At 45.1% G+C, this 24,244-nt stretch overlaps 1 protein-coding gene and 1 non-coding gene across 3 annotated transcripts; one reads left to right on the top strand and one right to left on the bottom strand.

Annotated features, from left to right (window-relative positions):
* Window positions 1–375: 375 nt before the first annotated feature.
* On the bottom strand, window positions 376–22,580 carry NUTM1 (NUT midline carcinoma family member 1). 2 transcript variants are annotated; one of them, XM_034411485.2, is made up of 6 exons: window positions 21,829–22,580; window positions 19,903–20,031; window positions 19,629–19,768; window positions 11,476–11,765; window positions 6,501–6,617; window positions 376–3,513 (listed from the first exon to the last, which is right to left on the bottom strand). In XM_034411485.2, the coding sequence occupies exons 1-6, from the start codon at window positions 22,317–22,319 to the stop codon at window positions 1,273–1,275; spliced, it is 3,408 nt and encodes a 1,135-aa protein (XP_034267376.2). In that variant the 5' UTR covers window positions 22,320–22,580; the 3' UTR covers window positions 376–1,272. The 2 variants fall into 2 exon arrangements, with proteins under 2 accessions (XP_034267376.2, XP_034267377.2); XM_034411486.2 differs by lacking the exon at window positions 19,903–20,031 and having other exon boundaries at window positions 21,829–22,552.
* LOC148113890 (Nuclear RNase P) lies at window positions 4,949–5,244 on the top strand. Its single transcript, XR_015734358.1, has one exon.
* Window positions 22,581–24,244: the final 1,664 nt, after the last annotated feature.

Raw genomic sequence — 24,244 nt, 5'->3', positions numbered from 1 at the left:
CCACCTCTGGATCACATGCCCTGGTACACTGCAACCGTCATAAATATGAGTCAGTTAAGCATCTGAATTTTGATCATGAGAGCATGGGGGTGGTGCAAAGATCGTAAGTGTGAAAAACGTTAATTTTTTTCCCCGTGCCATTGTAATTTCGAACGGTCACTAAATGAACTTTTATAAAGTCGAGGACTACCTGAATAACATCCTGGGGCACTGTTTGAAATTGGGGAGGGAGAAATCTCACTCTTCCTTTCCACCCCCACCCCCCTACCTTCCTGTCCACATTAATTGTGCTAAGAATAAGAGATTGATTTTACTGTCCTGACCGGCTTGATTGAAATATAGCCGTGGTCGATAAGAAGGAGACGGAGTTTGGGATTATTGGAAAATACCTTATTTACTTTTTCTTGAAATGTTCCCATATTATTCAAGGACTGTTTTTTTTTCTTTTTTTAAAAAAAATTGCCCAAACCCACACGTTCCATTCCTCAAAGCCATAAAACCACTCTCATTCATCTAACTGTCCTCCATGTGGGTATAACTGCGATACCCATCATCCCCGACCACTCCTCCCCTTATCCCCAGCCACTGCACTTGAGTTTTGGAAACGCTGCTTTTGCTAAAAAAAATACTAAGCAGATCCTCCTCCTTTCTCAAATTATAAAATCCCCCCCCTTCCCTGCCCCATAAATTTGAAAGTGACAAAACGTGACTTTCTCTTTAATTGTGCCGCACGGTTGTTATTTCTCCCCTTTTCTACTCTCTCTGTGTTTCTAATAAGTCTATGAAATCGGCATTGTAGCCTAGCTGGGCATTCTCCAACTTGTCAGGGATCATTCTCTCATTTTTGGGTTGGGCTTTTCTTTCATCCACAGTTCACCCCAAGTTCAATCCAAGATGGCCGTAGGAAGACAAAACCATTTTTTTTTTCACTCTCTGAAATTAGCAGAAATCAGACGGCTTCTGACTCCTTCCTGCAGAGCCAGTCAAGGGATTTTAAAAATTGTTTTTAATTTGCCTAGAAGCATGAACAACTGGGGTGGATGGGTAGTGGTGGTGGTAGGGAGACGTCCTTCTTAAAAAGAAGCGCTTTTTTAGAAAGATACAAAGACCAACAAAATCTTTTCGCCGGCTGCATTTTGAACAATGATGGGATTCTGGAATCTCAGGTTGAATGAAGGTGACGCTTATCAGTGCAGGGTTTTGTTTTGTTTTTTTAAAAAAAGGACTTTTCTGGGATTGCTGATGTCAACCCACTTAGGAAAAGAGGACCAGTTACTGGTTGCGAAGACGCTTGCTCCTCCGAGTCCCCGTGATGTTGCTCTTTCTCTTGTGATAACGGTGGACGGATGAGTTAACTTCCAAGTTTGTGTTTGCGTTCTGGGATAATTGACCCTTGGAGCAATGCTTAGGCTTAACTTGCTTTGCAAGGTCCATGGGTGAAAAGCTCAGCGTGTCCCCTTGTTCCATGGTGAGAAGCAACTGGTCACTGTGAGGAGAGAAGTTGAGCTTGGAGGCGAGTAATGAAGAGAAACTGGACAGCTCTTCATCCTCTTCTTCTTCCTCCTCGTCCTCTTCTTCTCCTTCGTCTTTGAGAACACCTTCCATGGTTTCTCCAGGGAGATCCGGAAGCACCACATTCATCACAGTGACTCTCTTGACCAGATCACCTCCTACCTGATTCCAGTTACTCATTTCTTTCTCTGGAGTTATTGGCTTCCAAAAGTCTTTGGATTCACCTCTTAGAATCGTAGGGTTGAATTCAATGGTTCCATGACTGCTGTTGCCTTGGAGGCTAAGGGGTGGTGGAAACACACTAGTGGGTATAGCGGTGTGATCTCCATGGGGACCACTGTTCTCTCCATCAGCCTCACTCATAGATATATAGCCGGAAGGATCTAAAGTAGGTTTTAGGCATTCATCATTTTCCATTTGTGGCAGGACCTTATCCTGATCTGAGAATGGTCCCTGAGATTCCTGAAGTTTCTCAAGGCCGCTCTGGACAATTAAAGATGGTGGCTCATGCCTGGAAAAGGTGAAATATGGTGGGTGTTCAGAATCTCCATCTGGTAGCTGGTCTTCAAGCTTCCCTCCCTCGCTAGAACCACCTAAACACAATGGCTGCATATTTTTTCTGCCCAGCTCGATACTTGCTTTTAAACTAGTCTCTTGATGAGTTTCCAACACAGCTAGTTCAGTTGATTGTTGGCCCTCTTGTCTAACACAACTCGACTGTTTGTGCAGGGCTAAGTTATCGACGGGAAACTTTGTGCTCCTCGCTTGGCTTTTGTTTTTTGTAGACACAGTCTTCATTTGTTTTACATTCGTGTGGGCCTTCCTCTGAGGTACGGTCTTAGCCCCTTGGCTAATAAGTTTGTGACCAATTCCTGAAGGAACTGGTGTTACTCTGTCTTGTCTTGCTATACTTCGACCACAAGGCTTTACATTTTCAAACTGAATTGCAGTAACATTAGATTTCTGAAGCCCTTGGATCTGGTATTGATCTTGGCCTGCTATTCCTTGGCAGCTCTCTTGTTTATCACGTTCAAACTGAATGACTTCCTGACCGCTGACTTTTCTTTGAGTATCCTGATAAGATCTCATTTTCCTTTCCTGATAGTGGAGCTCCACTTTACTTACGGGACTTTCAAGCCCCACGTCTTCCTGACTCTGAGGTGGATTTATGACCTGATCATTCAGTTCTCTACGTCCACTGAAATTCAATGTTAGATGCTTTTCCCACTTGCGGTTCCCTACTAACATCGTATGGTCTTGTTTACTATGTTCATCCTGGTTTGAAGGAGACACTTGTGCTGCCCATACAGTTTTCACTTCTCCTTTTTGGTTACCATCCTGGGTTGGTTTCCATTTTATCTGAATTCCATTCTTCACGGGTGCTACGACTCCATGGCTGCCCTTCTCTGTGGTCTTAGGGGATGCTACTTGATCCTTCTTCTTTTGTTCCTGACTGATACCTTGCTTTGAAGAGACGAGTCTTACCATTTCTGGCCTTGCTCTGCTATCCCTTGGTGATGCTAAATGACTACTAAGGATGCTGTTTCCTTTCATGCTCAAAAAGGTCTGAGTTGGGGTTTCATTATGAGTTTCATTCATAATTGGATCTTTTTCCTGGGATTTCTGCATGTCTCTTTCCTCTGGACTCTTCAAGGCAGGCAGCAAATTCCCCTCCTGAGAGTCATGACTGCAATATTCGCGAGGAGATAAGCTTGCTCGGACAGTCTTTGAGAGAAACTCTCTGTCTCCCAGTTTTTGTTGTGCATTAGAAGCCGGCGGAGAACTGACGGTGAAGTTGGCCAACTCTAGTTGACTGGCTCTGGTGCCTTTGTTCACGGAAGACCTTTTTAAAGCCTGTCGCAACATGTCTTCTCCTTTGCCATTACCACTGACCTCATCTTCCTCCTCAGATTGTGATGGAGTTGAATCTGAATGGGAAGTTGGATAGACAGAAGGGTCTCTTTCCTCTTCAGATAGTGCCAGAAGTCTCTTCTCAGTTAACTGAAGAGAGACAGAGACAGAGGGATTGAATCAAGATTACGTGAAGTACTAGTAACCACTCTATAAAGCCTTAGTAAGGCCACACCTAGAATACTGCATCTAGTTTTGATCACCACACTATATTTAAAAAAATGTCGAGACTCTGGAAAGAGTGCAGAGAAGAGCAACAAGAATGATTAGGGGCCTGAAGCGTAAAATATATACGAAGAACAGTTTCAAAAATTAGATATGGCAAGTCTAGTGAAGAGAAGGATCAGGGTGACATGATAGCAATGTTCCAATATTTGTGGGGCTGTCACAGAGAGGATGGGGACAACCTATTTTCCAAAGCACCCAAAGGCCAAATAAGGAACAATGGATGGAAACTGATCAAGGAGAGATTCAACCTAGAAATAAGGACAATTTTTCTGACAGTGAGAACAATCCACCAATGGAACAGAAGTTCCCTTCAGAAGTTGTGGGTGCTTCATCACTGGAGGTTTTGAAGAAGAGATTGGACAGCCACTTGTCCAAAATGGTATAGGGCAGTGATGGTGAACCTTTTCGGCACCGAGTGCCAAAAAGGGAGTGCACGCTCGTCTGGGCCACAATCCGGAAGAGGAGCTGCCCAGGGTGCATGTGCGCACCCGAAAATGAACTTCCAGTTTCCGGTGCACGCATGCATGCCGGCAAGCTAGTCTTCCGGGTCTCTGGTGGTGATTCACGCACGATGATCAGCTGGCTGGTGCGCATGCTCACACAGGAAAAGGGAAGACCAGCTCTTCCAGTTTACAGCCCTGCTGCACGCAAAAAGGACAGCTGATTGTCACATGTGCATGTGCACCAGAAACCTGGAAGAGGAACGGGCGACATTGCACGTGCCAGGCAACATGTTTCCACATGCCACTTCAAGCACATGTTCCATAGGTTCACCATCATGGATATAAGGTCTCCTGCTTGAGCAGGGAGTTGGACTAGAAGTCCTACAAGGTTCCTCCAACTCTGTTCTTCTATAGACAAGGAAAAGAGCCTATATAAACAGAAGCTCCACAGTGTAGTGGGGAAATCATTGCTAACATTGCCCTTCAACTATATCAACTGTACTTTAGGTCTATCAATAGGTAGAAGGCTCGGTTTTTTTGAGGACCAAACCCTGCCAATTTGATGGGGTTTCATGGCGATGTGGAATCTTCTGTATGGCAGGAAATGCATAATGACCCTTTGTCGTTGGATTATCGCTTCCTGTTCCCAGTTGGACATGACCATATAGATGGTGACCAATAAGAGGCATCTACATATAATTCTAATGAACTGGTGAGTTCCAACAGGTGCTTCTGGCTTCCTCAAGATCTTGCCAACTGAATGGAGGCTTCAACTGGGAACAGGAAACCAAGACTATGTGTTACTTTTGGTCTTCTGCTGTCTTTCTGCCTTTGCTTCTGCCCCTACCCCTCATTCTCCATAGAGGCCCTGTGCTAGGTGTCCATCACCCTTCTCCTGCCTCTGCAAAGATCTGAGGGAAGGGCCAAGTTGCCACCCTGGCAGGGTGCTGCCTTTTTGAAGGTGGGTGAGTTCCCAGCAATGTTGGTCTCCGATCAAGCCCTAGATGGAGGCAGGATAAGTGGCGAGGTATCCTCAGCTCCTTCCCATGGATGCCTTGGCGGCTTGTTTGGGATTTGGGGAATGACTCATGGCTGACAGCTTTGAGTACAATGGGAAGAGGTGAGCTTCATAACCCAATTCAGACTAGTCTCCCCCCAGTATTGTAGAAACTTGGTATGGCCAGTCTAGAGAAAAGAAGGACGAGGGGGTGACACGATAGCAGTATTCCAGTATTTGAGGGGCTGCCACAAAGAAGAGGCGGTCAACTTGTTTTCCAATGTACCAGAAGGCAAGACAAGAAACAACAGATGGAAACTAATGAAGGGGAGAAGCAACCTGGTATTAAGGGGAAACTTCCTAACAGTCAGAACAATTAACCAGTGGAAGAGCTGGCCTTCAGAAGTTGTGGGTGTTTCATCACTGGAGGTTTTAAAGAAGAGACTGGACAACCACTTGTCTCAAATTGCATAGGGTCTTCTGCTGGAGCAAGGGGCTGGACTAGAAGACCTCCAAGGTCCCTTCCAGCTCTATCCTGTTGATATCAGTTTGAACAAGACTAGTGAGCCTCAATAAGAAATACAATTTCTGTACCCAATTCCATCTGAACTGATCTATAAATATGCTCAAACTCTGATACAGAAGTGATTCCCATGCAGTGGTCTTACTGGAATAATACCTGGGTATCCATAACTCAGAACTTCCCCACCCCCAAATTAACACTTGGAGAGTCACAAGTATCTATTGTCAATATTTGAGTGACAGGCATGCTACAGCTGGGTTTCACAAATTCCTTACCATTTCATTCCCCCCCCCCCGCCGCTTTAATTTTGTAGTTCTGGACAGCTGGAAAGGACATACCCTGTTTCCCCTAAAATAAGACATCACCTGATAATAAGCCCAATCGGGCTTTTGAGCGCAAACACTAAAATAAGCCCCCCCCAAAAAATAACCCCCCCTGAAAATATTTAAACGCATGTGCAGCCGGTCCCCGCCATTTCCTCTGGTTAGGGTTAAGGAGACAGAGCTGGAAATCAAGTAAGAAGGCAAGAGGAGCCCCATCTTATTCCATGTGCCCCAAAGTAATAAGACATCCCCAAAAATAAGGCCAAGCACTTATTTCGGGATTCAAAAAAATATAAAACAGGGTCTTATTTTGGGGGAAACATGGTACCTAGATATACTTAATTACAGACGGTCATTTTATTATTCTCACTTTTAAAAATGAATAAGTTACTTTTTGAATTAACATGGCACTTAAACCCCAGGAACGCACAAAAAGGTCCTTAACTAGCTTCAGCCCAAGATATAAAAATTGTAGAATGGCTTCCAATCCTATTCTGCATGCCCTCCCCACTGCAGGATTGCAATCGCCCCATCCCTGTTCAAATTTCGTTTCCTTGTATTACCTGGCTAGGTGTCAAGTTTAATTCCTCTGCTAACTCTTCTACCAGGTCCAAGGGATCCTGGGTTTTCTCTGGAGACAGTAAGTCCGCCATAAATTGTGGATGGATAACAGCTTCCACCTGCCAGAGAGAAGAAACGAGAATGGCATGATAGGCCAGGTGGAGGATAATCACAAAAGGCATCAAATTCTCTCACAGTCAAACTCACTGGTATGAACACAATTACATCAGCGGTTGCACATATTCTTACCACTGGTTAGCTCCGCGCGCATGGTCACTTTGTGCACGTGCGCACCTTCCGTACCTTGAAAATGTGGCTAAATAGGACGTGTTTATGCCGGGGCAGGTGGGCGGGGGCGGGTCTACCCGCGATCTCTACCGATTCGCATGAACCAGTACGAACCGGCTGAATACCACCACAGAATTACATTCAGAATAACAAGCAGCAACAAAAAGTGGGAAATTGGCTGGCAGAAGAGATTGCACACTCTATTCCAGTGATGGTTAATCTTTTTGGTTCCGAGTGGCCAAAGTGCACATGCGTGTGAATGCACGTGCATGTGGCTGAACCCCCAAAATGCAATGCGAGCATTTTGCATGTGGGAGCATGTTTATCCCCCTTGCATGCGTCCTGCCCCCCGCATCCCGTTTTGGCTTCCAGGTTGGTGCAGAGGCTTTCCAGGCCAAAATGGGGCACCGGGGGCGTCCATGCGCCCCATTTTGGGCCTGGAAAGCCTCCTGCGCCCTCCTGTGCATGCCTCCCTGCATGCGCCCCATTCCCTGCACATGCGCAGCAGAGACCCAAAGACCAGCTGGCTAGCAGGAAGTGCATGCGCATGCACAGTGGAGCTGGGCTGGGGTGACGGCTGGTGTGCCCACAGAGGGTGCCATAGATTCGCCATCACAGCTCTATTCGTTTAATACATCCAGAATAATACAGGCAGTCCTTGACTTATGATCACAATTAAGCTGAAAAATGTCTCTTGTTAAGCGAGACTTTTGTTAAGTGAGTTTTGCCCCTAAAAACTCTTGCCACGGTTTTTTAAGTGAATCGCCGCAGTTGATAAGTTAATAAACTGGTTATTAAGCAAAACCGATTTCCCCACATTGACTTTGCTTGTCAGAAGGTTGCAAAAGGGGATCTCACGATGACAGGGCACAGCAATAATCATAAATATGAGGCACTTGCCAAGCATCTGAATTTGGATAACAGGATCATGGGGATCCTGCAAAGGTCATAAGTGTGGAAAAATGGTCGTAAACAGTGCCATTGTGACTTTGAATGGTCACTAAGCAAGCTGTTGTAAGTCGAGGACTACCTGTAATTGAAACTGCTATGGAAAATCAGGAATGAGAGGAACATAATGGATAAGGTAAAGGTAAAAGTTCTCCTTGCACATATGTGCTAGTTGTTCCCGACTCTAGGGGGCGGTGCTCATCTCCATTTCAAAGCCGAAGAGCCAGCGCTGTCCACGTCTCTGTGGTCATGTGGCTGGCATGACTAAATGCCAAAGGCACATGGACTGCTGTTACCTTCCCACCAAAGGTGGTCCCTATTTTTCTACTTTCATTTTTTACATGCTTTCGAACTGCTAGGTTAGCAGAAGCTGGGACAAGTTAAGAATAACATAATGTATAAGCTAAGATATAGAAGTAAAGTAGGAGTGACCAGCATTAGCCTGCGGACAGATGCAGATCTTCAAAGCACATTTTTAGGTCCCTGTAATTCCTCAAGATCATGATACTGGAAAAATCCGACAAGTCACTGAATTTGGGTGGATCAAATTGGTTCATGAAGCTCCTTGACTAGGTTTCACATGCATATTTCCAATTAAATAATACTTGTAGCATAGGGTTGAAAGGAGGGTCCTTGGTGCTCTCTGAGCTTGGCTGTTTTGCTGCAGACATTTCTTTACCCAACTAAGGAACATCATCAGTGCAGTTTGGGTAAATAAAATAAATAATAAATAAAATAAATAAATAATTTTATTTCTATACCACCCTTCTCCCGAAGGACTCAGGGCGGTGTACAGCCTATTAAAAACACAAAACAACATCAATTAAAATAGTTTAAAATTATTAAATGAATTTGGCTCAATTTAAAACCCCAAGAATTTAAAACCCAATTTAAAATTGTTATGTTGATAGCCCAGCCTGGCGGAACAACAGGGTCTTGAGTGCACAAAGAAATACCCAGAGGTCAGAGATCTTACGTATTTCCGGGGGCAGTTCATTCCACAGGGCTGGGGCTCCCACAGAGAAGGCCCTCCCCCTGGGTGTCGCCAGCCGACATAACTTGGCCGATGGCACCCTGAGGAGACCGTCTCTGTGGGAGCGGACTGGCCGGTGGAAGGCTATTGGTGGCAGAAGTCGGTCTCGAAGGTACCCGGGTCCCATGCCATGGAGTGCTTTAAAGGTGGTGACCAACACCTTGAATCGCACCCGGAAGACCACTGGGGGCCAGTGCAGTTCGCGCAGGAGGGGTGTCACATGGGCACAACGGGTTGCGCCCATAACCACCCGTGCGGCCACATACTGGACCAGCTGGAGCCTCCGAGTGCTCTTCAAGGGGAGCCCCATGTAGAGAGCATTACAATAGTCCAGCCGGGAGGTGACAAGGGCATTAGTGACCGTGCGCAAGGCGTCCCGGTCCAAAAAGGGCTGCAACTGGTGAATCAGGCGAACCTGATAAAAGGCCCCCCTGGCCACGGCCATCATATGCTCTTCTAAAGACAGCCGTGCGTCCAGGAGGACACCCAGATTGCGAGCCCTCTCTGGGGGGGGCAAAGATTCACCCCCAATAGTCAGCGATGGCACCTGCTGACTATATCGGGATGCCGGAAGCCACAGCCACCCAGTCTTGGAAGGGTTTAGTCTGAGCCTGTTCCTCCCCATCCAGACCCGCACGGCCTCCAGGCAGCGAGACATCACATCAAGGGCATCGTTGGGGTGGTCTGGGGTGGAGATGTACAGCTGAGTATCATCAACGTACAGATGACACTTCACCCCAAAACCACGGATGATCTCACCCAGCGGCTTCACATAAATGTTGAACAGAAGGGGCGAGAGGACCGACCCTTGCGGCACTCCCCATGTGAGGCGCCTCAAGGTCGACCTCTGCCCCCCTGCCAACACAAACTGCGAGCGGTCGGAGAGGAAGGAGGAGAACCACCGCAAAACAGTTCCCCCTATTCCTAACCCTCTCAACCGCTGCAGCATGATACCATGGTCAATGGTATCAAAAGCCGCTGAGAGATCTAATAGGACTAGGACAGAGGAGCAACCCCTGTCCCAAGCCCTCCAGAGATCATCCACCAACGCGACCAATGCCGTTTCAGTGCTGTACCCCTGCCTGAAGCCCGACTGGTACGGGTCCAGATAGATAGCTTCATCCAGGTGCCGGGGAAGCTGTCGTGCCACCACGGGCTCAACAACCTTCGCCACAAAACGAAGTTTGGAGACCGAACGGTAGTTGGCTAATTCAGCTGGGTCCAGGGAAGGCTTCTTGAGGAGGGGCCTCACTACCGCCTCTTTCAAGGCGGCAGGAAAGGCACCCTCACTCAGAGAAGCACTTATAATTCCCCGGAGCCAGCCTCGTATAACCTCCCAGGAGGCCAGTACCAACCAGGAGGGACACGGGTCCAATAAACACGTGGCAGCACTAATCTTACCCAGGACCCTGTCCACATCCTCGGGAGCCACAGGATCAAACTCCTCCCAGATAATATTCTCAAGACCTACCCTCGTCTCCTCCCCTGGACACATCCAATCGGAGTCCAAGCCATCCCGAATCCGAGCGACTTTATCATGCAGGAATTGCACAAAATCCTCAGCATGACCCTGCAAGGGATCTTCCCGCACTCCTCCCCGAAGAAGGGAGTGGGTCACCCTAAACAGGGCGGCTGGGCGGTTCTCTGCAGATGCGATAAGAGCAGAAAAATGGTTAGATTTTGCCGCTTTTATCGCCACTAGGTAAGTCTTGATATAAGACCTCACCTGTGTCTGATCGGAATCGGATTGACTAGTCCTCCAAATGCTCTCTAGGCATCTTTTCCGACGCTTCATCTCTCTCAGCTCCTCGGAGAACCAAGGAGCCAATTGAGATTGGCATCGGGTCAGAGGCCGCAAAGGCACTCTCTCAGGCGGCCACCAGCTCTTCAGTTGAGACATGTGCCAGAGTCTCAGAAAACGGCCCAAGCTCCGTCAGGAACTTTTCGGGGTCCATCAGGCACCTGGGACGGAGCCATTTGGTCGGTTCCGTCTCCCTGCGGTGGGGGAAAGCAGTAGGAAAGTCCAAGTGAAGGAGCGAATGATCTGTCCATGACAAGGGTTTGATATCTAGGTCCCCTCTACCAAGATCATTCAACCACTGACCAGAGACAAAAATCAGGTCCAGAGTGTGTCCCCCTATGTGAGTAGGGATAGGGGTGAGTAGGGTAATGAAACGTCTAGTAAGAAAACAACCAAGCTCAGAGTACATAAAGTAAAGTTTCACCTCGTACATATGTGCTAGTCGCTCCCGACTGTAGGGGACAGTGCTTATCTCCGTTTCAAAGCCGAAGAGCCAGCACTGTCTGAAAACGTCTCTGTGGTCATGTGGCCGGCATGACTAAATGCCAAAGGCATACGGAACGCTGTTACCTTCCCACCAAAGGTGGTCCCTATTTTTCTACTTGCATTTTTTACGTGCTTTCAAACTGCTAGGTTGCCAGAAGCTGGGACAAGTAACGGGAACTCACCCCGTTACAGGACACTAGGGATTCGAACCACTGAACTGATGACCTTTCGATTGACAAGATCAGCGTCCTAGCCACTGAGCCACCACATCCCTTATAATGTACTACGGTAATGTACTACATTACATTATTAATTAATTATTAATGTACTACATTACATTAGTACATTATTAGGTAGTTACATTACCTAATAATGTACTACAGAAGAACAAAGCCTCCGGCCATTGGACGTTCTTTGTTACCTTACAAACAAATTCTTCATCGTCACACAACTGATCAATATACTGAAGCAGGCAAGGGTCTGGGAACACCCCTTCCTCCTGGCCCTGGGTATCTTGGCACATCCCTTGTTCTTTCTTCTCAGATTCTTCTTCCTCCCAGCTGGGGTTCAGGCCTTCCATGATCTCTGCATACTGGTGCACGGCCTCAGCAGGGATCTCCCTGGGTGCTCCTGGGTTGGAAGTACTGGGCGGGCGCCTCTGGCGGCGCCGAGGCTGTCGGCTCTTGGAAGCTGACTTCTTTGGGATGTACACTTGTTGGGAAAAGAAGGGTTGGGGAGTCAATGCTGAAGAAAATCCCACAGGCGTACTTTTTCCAGTCCCCTGGAATAGAATGATATGGTCTACTCAGTCCTACAGTTGACCAACCAAGGGTCTAGGACAACTTGCCATGGCCAACTCATGGGATAACTTGGGTGGAACAATGCAATGCTGCATTAATCGTTTCATTCAGTTACTTTTAGTATTGGTGATCACGTTTTCATTGAAATTATTATAACAGCCGTGGTGGCGCAGTGGTTAGAATGCAGTATTGCAGGCTATTTCTGCCGACTGCCTGCAGTTTGGCAGTTCGAGTCTCACCGGCTCAAGGTTGACTCAGCCTTCCATCCTTCCAAGGCCGAGAAAATGAGGGACCCAGATTGTTGGGGGCAATATGCTGACACTGTAAACCGTTTAGAGAGGGCTGTAAAAGCACTGAGAAGCAGTACATAAGTCTAAGTGCTATTGCTATTCCTGGATTGACTTTCTTTGTTTTATTATTATTGGCCAATGTCCCATTGAAATTAATTTAACTTTTGTATTTGTTGAATTGTCCGGTGTTGAGTTGGCTGTGGCAAGTTCACTGTGGCAAGTTGTCCCATTCTAGACCTATGATTTCTGGTGCATGGCCCATGGAACAACTAGATGTTAGCTGAGGAGAAAATAGAAGACTTTTTCACAGTTCTCAAGGCTACTGTTTGAAATGTTCTTTTCCTTCATTTGGATCGGCCAATGGAAAGAATCACTGACGCTTTTCCAATTGGATAAGATCAGGAACTTATCCAATTGGTTTCTGCCCAGATAAATCCTAAATCGGTTTTCACTTATGTGTAGCTTCTGAATATGGCGGGAACTCCCAATTCTCGCTGAGAATTCTGGGAGTTGCAGTCCCAGTATATCCAGAGAGCATTGGGTTGGAGAAGGCTAGGCAAAGAGAGGTCTGGGTTTGTATTAATGATTGTACACAAAAAAGCTTAAACTCATATCTGAGCAGTCATAAGCAGGTTTGGGAAGCCGAGACACACAGGAGCAAGGATTCTAACAACTCAAGTCCCTACATAATGCTTTACCATAATTCAGGTCAATAGAAGCAACTATACAAAATTCCCACATGCACACACAATGTGTTCCATCGGCATAATGACTTTTGCTGTAATACATGCTAGCTGCTACTGTACTTCAGCAATAGCATTTTTTAAAAATCTCTGGAATTCTTATGATTTGCGCAATGCTGCAGCTCAGGGGGTTACTTCATATTCCTGTTGTGACCCAGGCCCAAGAAAATAATAGGAAAATCAGTCAGTGAAAAAATAAACAAACTTTATTCGAACAGCTGAGAATTACTTCATTCCCAGCGTCGTTCAACTAAATTAAAGCAAATTCCTCCCAACACAAATTCCTCAGTCCTATCGCAAACCTTGGTCCAATTAGGCAAACTGCCAAAGGCCTTCCTTGGCAAACATCCAGAAGTCAACAGATACAAAAATAAATACATGAAATAAATAAATAAATAAATAAATAAATAAATAAATAAATAAATAAATAAATAAATAAATACAAGATGAAGACTAAGAAGACGACGAAGCTACCAACGTTGTTTTCCGGCAAAGCTCAAACACCGTTGCTGGTCAGTTTTAAGCCTTATGGGAGGGGCCAATAATCTCTTGGCCCTACTCCCGAGTTGTCCTCTTTGCTTGAGCTGCTCTTGCCTTCTGGCAGTTCTTCTCATGCGTGCATTAGGAACAGGCTCCTCCTGTTCCTCTGCCTCACTCCTATCAGTCTCTGGAGGCTCTGGAGTCCGCATCTCACTCCCCGATGGGCCTGGCCCAGTGGTGGGATTCTGCCAGTTCTAGGAGGTTCGGCCGAAACGTTTGTTAAATTGCTGGCTTACCCCGCCCCTTGCCCCACCCCTTCGCACCACTATTTATTGCCAATAAATAGTGGTGGGTGAGGGGCGGGCGAGCCAGCAATTTAACAAACGGTTTGTAATTTTATTGGCCCGCGGAGCTTCAGCATAGGCTAATTAGCCCGTTGATTAGATCGGCCTCCCGACTCTCAGCTGATTTGCTCTCAGCTGTTTTGCGGAGGGCTCTGCTGCTTGCTTGCAAAGAGTGCTGGAGCAGATTTTTTTTCCCCTAGCTATGCTGAAAAACGAAACTGAAAGTAAAGCAGGCTGTTGGCTTTGCTGTTGCTGCAACGTTGGAAAATTAGGCAGGCAGATTTCTTTTCTTTTTCCTCACCAAAAAAGGTAGGTGCAAACAATGGGAAATTTAGGGAAAAAGAGGAGAGTTCAAGATTTTAAATCACAAAAGAAAAAAAGCTCTATTTAACTAGGGAATTGTAATAATTGAGATACTATTAATTGTATATTGTGTTGAAAGCAGAAATGGTTAAGTTGTGGTTTGGAGGAATATATGGGGGAAATTATTTGGTTTATTATTATTGGTAAATATAATTAATTGATTTGTAAGAAATTGGATTGCATGGAAATAATTGGAATATTCATGTTCATATTGATTAATATACAAAAAAGGTAATTATATAACTAATTGATTTATATTAAAATGTTGAATTTATATTAAACAACTGTAATATTACATAATTAACCAATGTGAGGATGGATATAAAAATAGATGACAATGGGAAGGGGTATAATATAGAATAGATTATAGAATATAATAGAATATAGAAATGGAGCCTGGATAGCTCTGCAGACAAGGCACTGTAATTTAACACTAGCTGTCTGCAATTAAAGTAAATTCGAATCTTGCCAGGCTCAAGGTTGACTCAGCCTTCCATCCTTTCTAAGGTAGGTAAATTGAGGACCCAGTTTGTGGGGGCAATAAGCTGACTTTGTATAAAATATACAAAAGTATGAAGGCTATTGCTTAACGCACTGTAAGCCGCCCTGAGTCTCCGGAGAAGGGCGGCATATAAATCAAATTAAAAAAAAAAAATAGAAGGGAAAAATTGAATTTGATTAAGATTAGAGATGAGGATGAAGGGTAATACTGGTTTTTTTAAAAAATAGATAAGGAATAAATATGGCAAAAAGGAAATATAGAAATTGTAAATTTAATTGAAATGACTAAACACTGTTTAAATTTGTGAACCGGCCAAATACTCTGTTCAAAGAAAATAAATTGTATGTTTGTATGTGTGTTTCTAATTACTGCTATTTATTCATATTTGTTCTCTTTTATTCTTTAAAGTTTAACAATTCATTCTTTATCTTAATATCTTTATATTTGTTTGTGGTTGCCTTTCTTCCATTTCATCTTTTTTACTGTACAGCAATCTTTCTCCTCAAACCTACCACCTCTCTCTTTTCTTTCCTTCTTACTTTCTTCCCCCCTTCTTCTCCTCCCTACTTCCTCTTCCTTTCTCCTTCTCCTCCTCTCTTCCTTCCTCTCTTACCCTCACTCTTACTCTAATTTCCCTTCCCTTCCTTCCTCCCTTCTCTTCCTTCCCTCTCTCTCCTTCTTTCTTCCATCTCTCTTCTCCTTCCTTCATCCCTTTCTATTGCTGTATCCTTTTGTGCATATGGACAAAGGGCTGAAAAAGTTATTTTTGACTGGTCCTCGCACTTTTGACCAGTCCTCAAACTTACGACTGTCCTCACATTTTACGTTTTGCATCCTATCTTGTCACCGTGGTGACTAGACAAGTAGTGGTGAAATGACTGACACAGTTGTTAAGAATGCCGCAATGGGCATAAATGTGAAGAAGGTCATAAGTGCGAGGACCAGTCAAAAATGTGAGGACCACTCAGAAATGACTTTTTTCAGCCCTCTGAATAGTCCCTATATGCATATGGACTAGTCAGAAGGCTAAAAAAGTTATTTTTGACTGGTCCTCGCACTTTTGACCAGTCCTTAAACTTACGAATGTCCTCACATTTTATGTTTTACGTCCTATCTTGTCACTGTGGTGAAGAGAAGTAGTGGTGAAATGACTGACACGGTTGTTAAGAATGCCGCAACAGGCATAAATGTGAGGATGGTCATAAGTGCGAGGACCAGTCAGAAATGACTTTTTTCAGCCCTCTGAGTAACCCATCTCTGCCTCTGACGCAGACCCCTCATCCGGGCCTTGCCCAGCCTCCAGGATTGGCTCATGTTCTTCCTCAGCCTGATCGCTACCAACTCCGCTACTAGCTCTGCAGGCTGCTGGCGAACCACAACAATTCCTCGTATGGTATTAAAAGAGGAGTGAGTTGGAAAGGAGGCTGTTGAGCACATTTTATATCCCAAACACATCACTTAGAGAATTTTTTTTCCCCAGGATTACAAAGTGGACCAGTATAAACACATATCCAAGAAAGCATGGGGACTAAGGCCTGGTTCACATTTGATAAATCTAGAAATACTGAATCCAGTTTTGTTCACCACATTGTAAAAAAAGATGTTGAGACTCTAGAAAAAGTACAGAGAAGAGCAACCATGATGATTAGGGACTGCAGACTAAAACCAGAGGTGGGATGCTGCCGGTTTGGACTGGTTTGGACGAACCGGTAGTTGTGACCCCGGTGCTATCTAGTCCTATATCGCCGTGTTCCTGAAGCCACACACATCAGTGGTGGGTTGCCCCTGGTTCGTACCGGTTCGCAACAACCGGTAGTAAAACTGGTGGGAGGCCCCGCCCACAGCCCCAGATGTTATCATCGGCGATCTGTGCATGCGATCCGGTTGCGATCTGGTAGTAAAGGTAAGTAGCACCCACCCCTGACGCACATGCGCAGAAGGCTGCATGTGTAGAAGGTGCATGTGTGAGCAAAGCGAGAATACACATGTGCGTGCTCACATTTTCGGTGCTGGGCGAACCAGTTGTTACAACTGGGAGCAGCCCACCCGTGTCTAAAACTTATGAAGAACAATTACAGGAACTGGGAATGGCTAGTCTAGTGAAGAGAAGGACCACGGAAGACATGATAGCAGTGTTCCTATACTTGAGGGGCTGCCACAGAGAGGAAGGGGTCAAGCTATTTTCTGAAACACCCGAAGGCCAGACAAGGAATAATGGATGGAAACTGATCAAGGAGAGATTCAACCTGGAAATAAGGAGACATTTTCTAACAGAGCAATCAACCAATGGAACAGAAGTTGCCTTCGGACGTTGTAGGAGCTTCATCACTGGAGGCTTTCAAGAAGAGATTGGACTGCCATTTGTCGAAAATGGTGTAGGGTCTCCTGTTTGGGCGGGGGGGTTGGACTAGATGACCTACAAGGTCCCTTCCAACTCTGTTAATATAATATAATCTGTAATGCTGGTTTTGTCCACTTAGCCGTAATTTATGTAGTCAGCAGCACTTAAACAATGCTGCAAGTCCTCATGGCTTCTGTATATGCACGACTCCTACCCTGCTTTTCAACTCAGATACAACATGACTTAAACATTCCTTGCTAGAAAAATAACTGATGGGTAGGCCCAATAAAGCTACCGTCTCTCAGCTGCAACCATCTTGGTAATTACCAGACACCACAATATGGAAAATGCCACCACCTAGTGGTTATTTGGAGACCTGTTGCTTGTATATGGTTCTATCTAAGCCATGGTTTACATTAGCTTTTATTAATAATAATATTTTTATCATTCTATGCTTTTGTTATAACTGGCAGGTTTATAATCCATAGGTATTCCTCAATTTACACCCACAATTAAGCCAAAATTTCTGTTGCTAAGCAAGATACTTGTTAAGTGGGTTTTGCTCCTATTTACAACCTTTCTATGAGCTACGGTGGCACAGTGGTTAGAGTGCAGTACTGCAGGCTACCTCTGCTGACTGTTGGCTGCCTGCAATTTGGCAATTCAGATCTCACCAGGCTCAAGGTTGACTCGGCTTTCCATCAGGGGTGGGATTGAAAAATTTTAGCAACTGGTTCTCTGCCTGGTTGATGGGTGGGCGTGGCCATGAGGGCATGGCCTACTCATTCTCCTGCACCACAGTGGTGGGGGAGGGGTATTTTCACACTCCCCAGGCTCTGAAGGCTTTCCTTGAGCCTCCAGGAGGGCAAAAACTGTCTCCCTTGGGCTCCGGAGGCCAGAAACAGTCCCGGTTCCAGACTTCCGGAACTTCCGGATGGTCCGTTTCTCACCCTCCCGGAGCTTCACGCAGGCCCTGCATTTACCTTGCATCCAAAATGGGCCATGTTGAGACTCCTAGGAGGGGCGGGAGGGGCGGGGCCAGCCAGTCCTTGCAAGTACCCGTTCGCCTGAACCAGCCCGAACCGGCTGAATCCCACCCCTGCCTTCCATCCTTCTGAGGTGGGTAAATGAGGACCCAAATTGTTGGGGGCAATATGCTGACTCTGTAAATTGCTTAGAGAGGGCTGTAAAAGCACTGTGAAGTGATATATAAGTCTAAGGGCTATTCCTATTGCTTTCTTGCCATAGTTTCTTGCAGTTGTTATAACACAGTTGTTAAGTGAATCTGGTTTCCCCATTGACTTTGCTTCTCAGAAGGTTGCAAAAGGTGATCACATAACCTCGGGAGATTGCAACCGTCATAAATACATGCCAGTTGCCAATCATCTGAATTTTGATCACGTGATCGTGGAAACGCTGCAACAGTCATAGGTGTGAAAAATGTTAAGTCAGGTTTTTTCAGTGCTGTTGTAACTTCGAACAGTCTCTGAAGTGAATGGTTGTAAGTCAAGGACTATCTGTAGTTTGCTCATAAAACCATGTTTTACCAATGACATTGCTTGGATTCACACATACAACAGGTAGCCCTCAATTTACAACTGTTATGGAGCCTGCCCATTAGGATTGTGAGTCAGGATCTGTTTTTACTACCTTTTTTTTTGGTGGCAGTTGTTAAGTGAGTACAATGGTTGTAAAGCAAACCCCATTGTTTGTTATGGGGTGTTTTTGCCAAAAACTGGATGAAGGGCCATAAATGGGATCTGGCTGCCAGGGGCCTGAAATGCAGTCAGGGGACCATGGGGGATGAGGGGTGGGATGGGGACTCAGCCATAGCAAATTTGAAATTGGGTTATGAATACGTTTGGGGTATTTAAATTATAATGGCCACTGTGTAACCGGTCATAAGTCAAGGACTATCCATAATCCCAAATCAATCAAACTACAAACATGGACCCACCTCATAGGGCAATAAAGGAATCTTACTGCAAACAGGGCCCTAATTTTTGTTGTGGTTTGCCAGCAGCCTGCGGAGCTGGCAGCGGAGTCGGACAATGAGGAGGCTGGGGAGGAACATGGGCCAGTCCTGGAGTCTTGGATGAGGGCTCTGTGTTGGAGGCAGAGATGGGGCCAGGGCCATCTGGGATTGATGTGCGGACTCAGAGCCTTCAGAGTCGGATATCAGAGAGGCAGATGAACAGGAGGAGCCTGTTCCTATTGCATCCATGCGCAGAGCTGCCAGAAGGCAAGAACAGTTAAAACTAAAGGGACGACTCAGGAGTAAGGTCTGGAGATGATTGGTCCCTCCCATAAGGCTTAAAAGAGGAGCAAAGGCACGTGGGCCCTTTGCAGGAAAGCAACGTTGTTAATTCTGTTCCCAATCGGCATCTCTGTTTGATTCTGGACTCCGTGTGGCTTTGCCAAGTAGGTCTTTGGCAGCCTGTCAATGGAGATAAAGGTTGGTACTTCTCCCGAAGGAGTTTTTGCAACTAATTGGGACTTAGCTGTGAATGAACGTAATTCACAGCTGTTGCAATAAAAGAGGTTTTTGGGACTACTTGTGTGTTTTAATGACTCAGGAAGCTGAGGTCACAACAATTTTCTCATAATACCTGTTGTTGGCTTATTTCGGATAATTCTCCAAGTGGCTTCCCTGGAGTGAACACACCATTTTCTCAAACATCAGGTGATTGAGACATGGGGGTAGACAGTACCTTGCTGTTGTCCAGACTCGGGGACGGGGGACATTGGCGGCTTGGTGGGTTTGGGGACTGGGTTTTGGAACTGGGAACAGGTGGCCAAGAGTTTCATCTTTTGGATTTGCTGTTCTTCTTCGGCTTCAAATTCCATGAACCTTAGGGAAGGATGGAGATGAAAAAAGATTGAGTAAGGCAGTCAACCATCTTAAAACCCACACCAGATACACATAGCGTAAATTGAGGGCCCCCGGGGGGGATACTAAAAGGGAGACTTGGAGCCAATTCTCACTTTTCTGCCATTTCATAGAAGATCATGCGTTCAAAATTGCTGCTGTGCTCCCATTCCTGCACAGCACGAGGAACCCCATCCTCTAACGTCATGTTGGGACGCAGGCGGGCCAGTGAACGGAGGACGGGGCTGTAGGGCAGGATGGCAATATTGTATATCAACAAGATTTCCCAATTATGAACAGTCCTCTTCACTGTAATGAGATACCATTGCCCATTGTAGCATCTCCCACCACATGACTTTCCATCCCACCCGTCCCTCCTTCCCCAAGCCCTCATCTTCAAGACCCCTTCAAAGTACCTTCTCAGCTTCTTGGCCTCTCCAACAGTGTGTCTCAGTGGTTACGGCGCTGTGATAGAAGTGTAATTGATATAAGTGTACAAAACAAGAAGAGAGTAGCAAGGGGTGAAGGAACCAACATTTCGAGATGCGCTTATAAAAAAAAAAAGATAAGACAAAGACGAGGGGGAAGTTAGCAATAGATTTTACGAAGACTGCCCTATGAGGAAAAGCAGAAGGAAACTTTGCAGCTCCAGTAAGAGTGGGTTTCCTTTGGGCCAGAATTTTTAGAAACTTGTTTTGGGGGGGTGCTGATTTTAATTTTGATTCTGCTTTGTTTCTTGACATCACACAAACATTTGACATGAGCACACTTAGAAATGTAGCTGCGGCCTGAATTTAAGCCGTCTAGTTTAGAATATTGGTGAGACTAGAAATTCAGGTTTTGTATTTTTCGGAGTATAAGACGTACCTTTCCCACCCCCCAAAAGGGGGTGAAAATTTAGGTGCGTCTTATACACTGAATGTAGCCCCACCCACCCACTGACCACCACCCTTTGGCTGCTGCCTCGCAGCAATTATCTCCTTGCAAGCAAAGAGCAAGAAAAAATAGCTCCTTTCAGCTTCGGCACAACCTAATTAGCACAAGTTGATTGGATCGGCCTCCCAACTCTCAGCTGATTGGCTCTCAGTTGCTTTGGGCAGGGCTCTGCTGCTTGTTCCAAAGAGGTAAATTGCTAGAGCAGATTTTGTTTTTTCCTTGTGCTAATCAAGCTATGCTGAAAACGAAAATGAAAGTAAAGCAGGCTGTTTGCTATTTGCTGCAGCGAGGCAAAATTGCTCAGAGGCAGAGGGAGATTTCTTTTTCTTCTTTTCCTCACCAAAAAAGATAGGTGTGTCTTATACTTATACTTGTATAGGTGTGTATATACTTATACCGAAAAATATGGTATATCCTGTGATGAACAAAGCAGCATCTGAGACCAAGATACCTTACAGAATTGTTGGGAGGATAAATCTGAAGGGAAGATTACGACTGATGCTACTTGGGTGCTGAAGAAGGTGGCATATAAATTAATCAAAGAAACAGTTTCTGGTTGCCTATCCTTAGACGCATAGATCTGAAATTTTAGATGGAAATTTTATTTTGGAGGTAAAGTTGAAATCTCTGTAAAAACTGACTAACTGGGCTCAGTTTACATCCTGGATTGCAGGTTTCACAAAGAGAAATTTGAGATGTGGAGCAAACCAGTTTTTAGTTTGCTACCAAAGCCGTATTGCTTTGGGCCAAGCCATTTTCCTCCCTCAAGTGTATTATTCTAACGGGTTGAACTGAGTACCTTTTGAAAAATAGGATTCTCTCTCTCTTTAAAATAGGATTCTCACTGGCAGTTTGTCCCAGTGAAGGATAATTTAATTTTAAGTGTCTTAAACTAGGTTGATAATATTGCTCGATACCATGGTTTATCAGAAATCACTAAGCCATGAAGTCTAAATATGTAGCTGGGTTCACCCAACAAGCTAAACCAAAATCTAATACATTCCTTTAAGGTTTGGTATATTGGCTGAACCCTGTCTGTATCTCCTTATCATCCCAAATCAAGATCAGATTTCCAACCTATGGATCTTGCCCACCAGGATCCTCACATGAAAAAACAAGCAAGAGCTTCTGCATCAGGTGTGGCTGGGAAATGGCGTCTTGCCAAAGCCTTGTAGCGTTGCCAACGCCGGTAATTCTCATAAACTCCCTTGGACGTACAAGCAAAAGAGGTGTCACTGGAAGGTGACCCTTGAGCAGATGGGACAGCCTCAGGTGCTCTGGTTTTCCGACCACCTGGCTCCTCACCGGCTTTTGTCAACAACACAGTGCGGATGCCGGGACCACCAGGTCCATCCCGGCGCTGGGTGGCCCAACCCAATGGCATTCCTGTCAGGAAGAAAGTCTGAGTTCGGGGCAGTTCCTCACTACCTCCCATAAGAGGTCCTTCACGTTTCAGTTTGATGATTAGCTTGCTTCCTGGGGTGTCAGCTGAGGTCACCAGTAAAGCAGCCCCAGGAAAAGCTGGCAGTAGCAGTGAAGGAACATTTGGAGGGCAGGATGAGAGGCCAGGGCCCTGGTTATGATTCTGGGAAGTCATGATCCTATAGGAGAAAGAATCTTAAACAAATTGAGGTGGCCAAGAAAACTGGCAGCCCTTTGTTCTCGGTGAGGTTCTGCTGTAACAACATTAGTGGAAGTGGATTGGATGCTGGGTCTTCTGGGAAATTCATGAGGCCGGCATCTGGTTTCCAAGAAGATCGCTCATTGTTGACTTGACTCTAAGTGCAAAGGTTGAATAACGGTTCCAGAACTCGGATGTCTTGGTGGTTCTAATAAGGGGGAGGAAGTTTAAAGTTCTACCTACAGATCTGACCTGAATTTTCATATAGTGCGTCTGTATTTATAATTCCCATTATGCGACCATAATGGAAAATACTTTTGAGACGCCATGGTTCCTTCAGCCAGAAGGAACGTTCTACTCTATCTCAACAGTCCTTCCTGAGGGCCTTTTCTCTCGGATCTTTTACCTCTTCATCTGTAAACAGGAATAGGTTACAATAAAGTATTGGGTTCCGTGATTAAGATTCATGCCCGATTGTTGCCCTGTAGACAACACAGCACTTCTCAAGGTAAAGAAGCAAGTTTTAGATATTCTGTTTGGTTCAGTTGATAAATCCTTTTTCTAGCTGAGACCTTTTAAAAAAATATTACAGAAGCCCTATAAAGTTACATACCTTTCCCCAAATGTGACCCAAGTCCAGTTTACCAAAACTGAAACAGCAAAAAGGGGGTGAGTATAGTTTGTTTGTGAGGCGCAGTTTAATACATGATGTCTCTTCTGACATCGGGCAGTGAATTGTAGGCACGTTATCCCCTTGAGGGCAGCCTAGAGACTGATCCTTACAATGTAAACCAGTTTGAAACTGTTTAACTGTCATATGGCCTCTATTTAAACAGAACTTTTGAAAAATGTAAGTTTGGAGAAAGTACCAATAAACCCTCTTCCAAGAGGGCTTGCTCCCAGGTCACACAGTGGAATTGGGATGCTGGTTTTAGGTGACACCTAAGAGAAAATTGACTTTTATATTTTATCGATGCCTTCCAGCTTTATTCTACAACCAGGTTGTATTCAAGGCAGAGATTCGAGTTGGAGAATGATCTACATTTATTTCTTCTGACTGGAAATGTGATACTCTTCTCCTCTATTGGTTCAAACAATGGGCTGTCACAAATTATACGCTGTGGTCCAAATTTTTATTTTCCAAAACAGTGAAAGGTTTGGACAACACTATCTTCTGCAAAAAAAAAAAAAAAAAAAAGTGGTCAGGGTGTTAAAATACAGCTGTTACTTTCTTTCCTTTTTGTCTACTAAAATCATCATTTATGATGGCAATGTTTGTGGTGTGGACTTCAATTGCTGGCGGGGCAATTCTGGGAGTTGAAGCCCACATACCTTACAAGAGTCCAGGTTTGAGAATCAGTGTGCTGGAGTAGTGGATTCACACAGCACTTTAAGTAAACTAAGATGGTTTTGCTCAACAAATCTAATTTTCTGGTTTCCATAATTTAGTGAACCATGAAGGAATATCCACGGGTGAGGCTTACCCAAAATACAGCAGACACAAACATCGGTTTAGCTAGCTTGTGAGTTACTGTGGTGTGCAAACACAGACACGATAGTTTGGTGTGGGCTTAGTACGCGTGTGAACTACAGCCACTAGTTTATTCAAGAAATAAGGATAAGTTACTCTATGTGTTTGCACAGTTGCAAATCGGCATATCACGTGGACCGATTTTGGTTGTTTTGTGTTGGGGTCGTTATCGTCCGTCCGTCCGTCCTTGTTTATCTGCTGCCCTAGGCAACATCCTTGATCTGCAGATCTCCGGAAAATGATCCCCTTCGATAGTTTTCTAGCGCCACGTGCTGCTTGTTACGCAACTACTCTGCATTATTTTTTATTTTTTTTTTATGCAACAACTGTATTTTCTTAGCACGAGATCCAGTCAAGCGAAAAACCTCCG

Source organism: Pantherophis guttatus, chromosome 4, assembly GCF_059756535.1.
Source record: "Pantherophis guttatus breed Tessera chromosome 4, ASM5975653v1, whole genome shotgun sequence".
Lineage (NCBI taxonomy): Eukaryota > Metazoa > Chordata > Lepidosauria > Squamata > Colubridae > Pantherophis > Pantherophis guttatus.
Note: the sequence above shows the minus strand (reverse complement) of the source record. Positions and strands in the feature narration are given on the sequence as shown.

Coding starts and splice junctions, on each gene's coding strand:
- NUTM1 (XM_034411485.2), bottom strand. CDS start 22,319: ATGACTTCCCAGAATCATAACCAGGGCCCTGGCCTCTCATCCTGCCCT. Junction 11,766..19,628: donor CGAGTCTGGACAACAGCAAG/GTACTGTCTACC, acceptor TTTCCCAACAAG/TGTACATCCCAAAGAAGTCA. Junction 3,514..6,500: donor TAAACTTGACACCTAGCCAG/GTAATACAAGGA, acceptor GTCTCTCTTCAG/TTAACTGAGAAGAGACTTCT.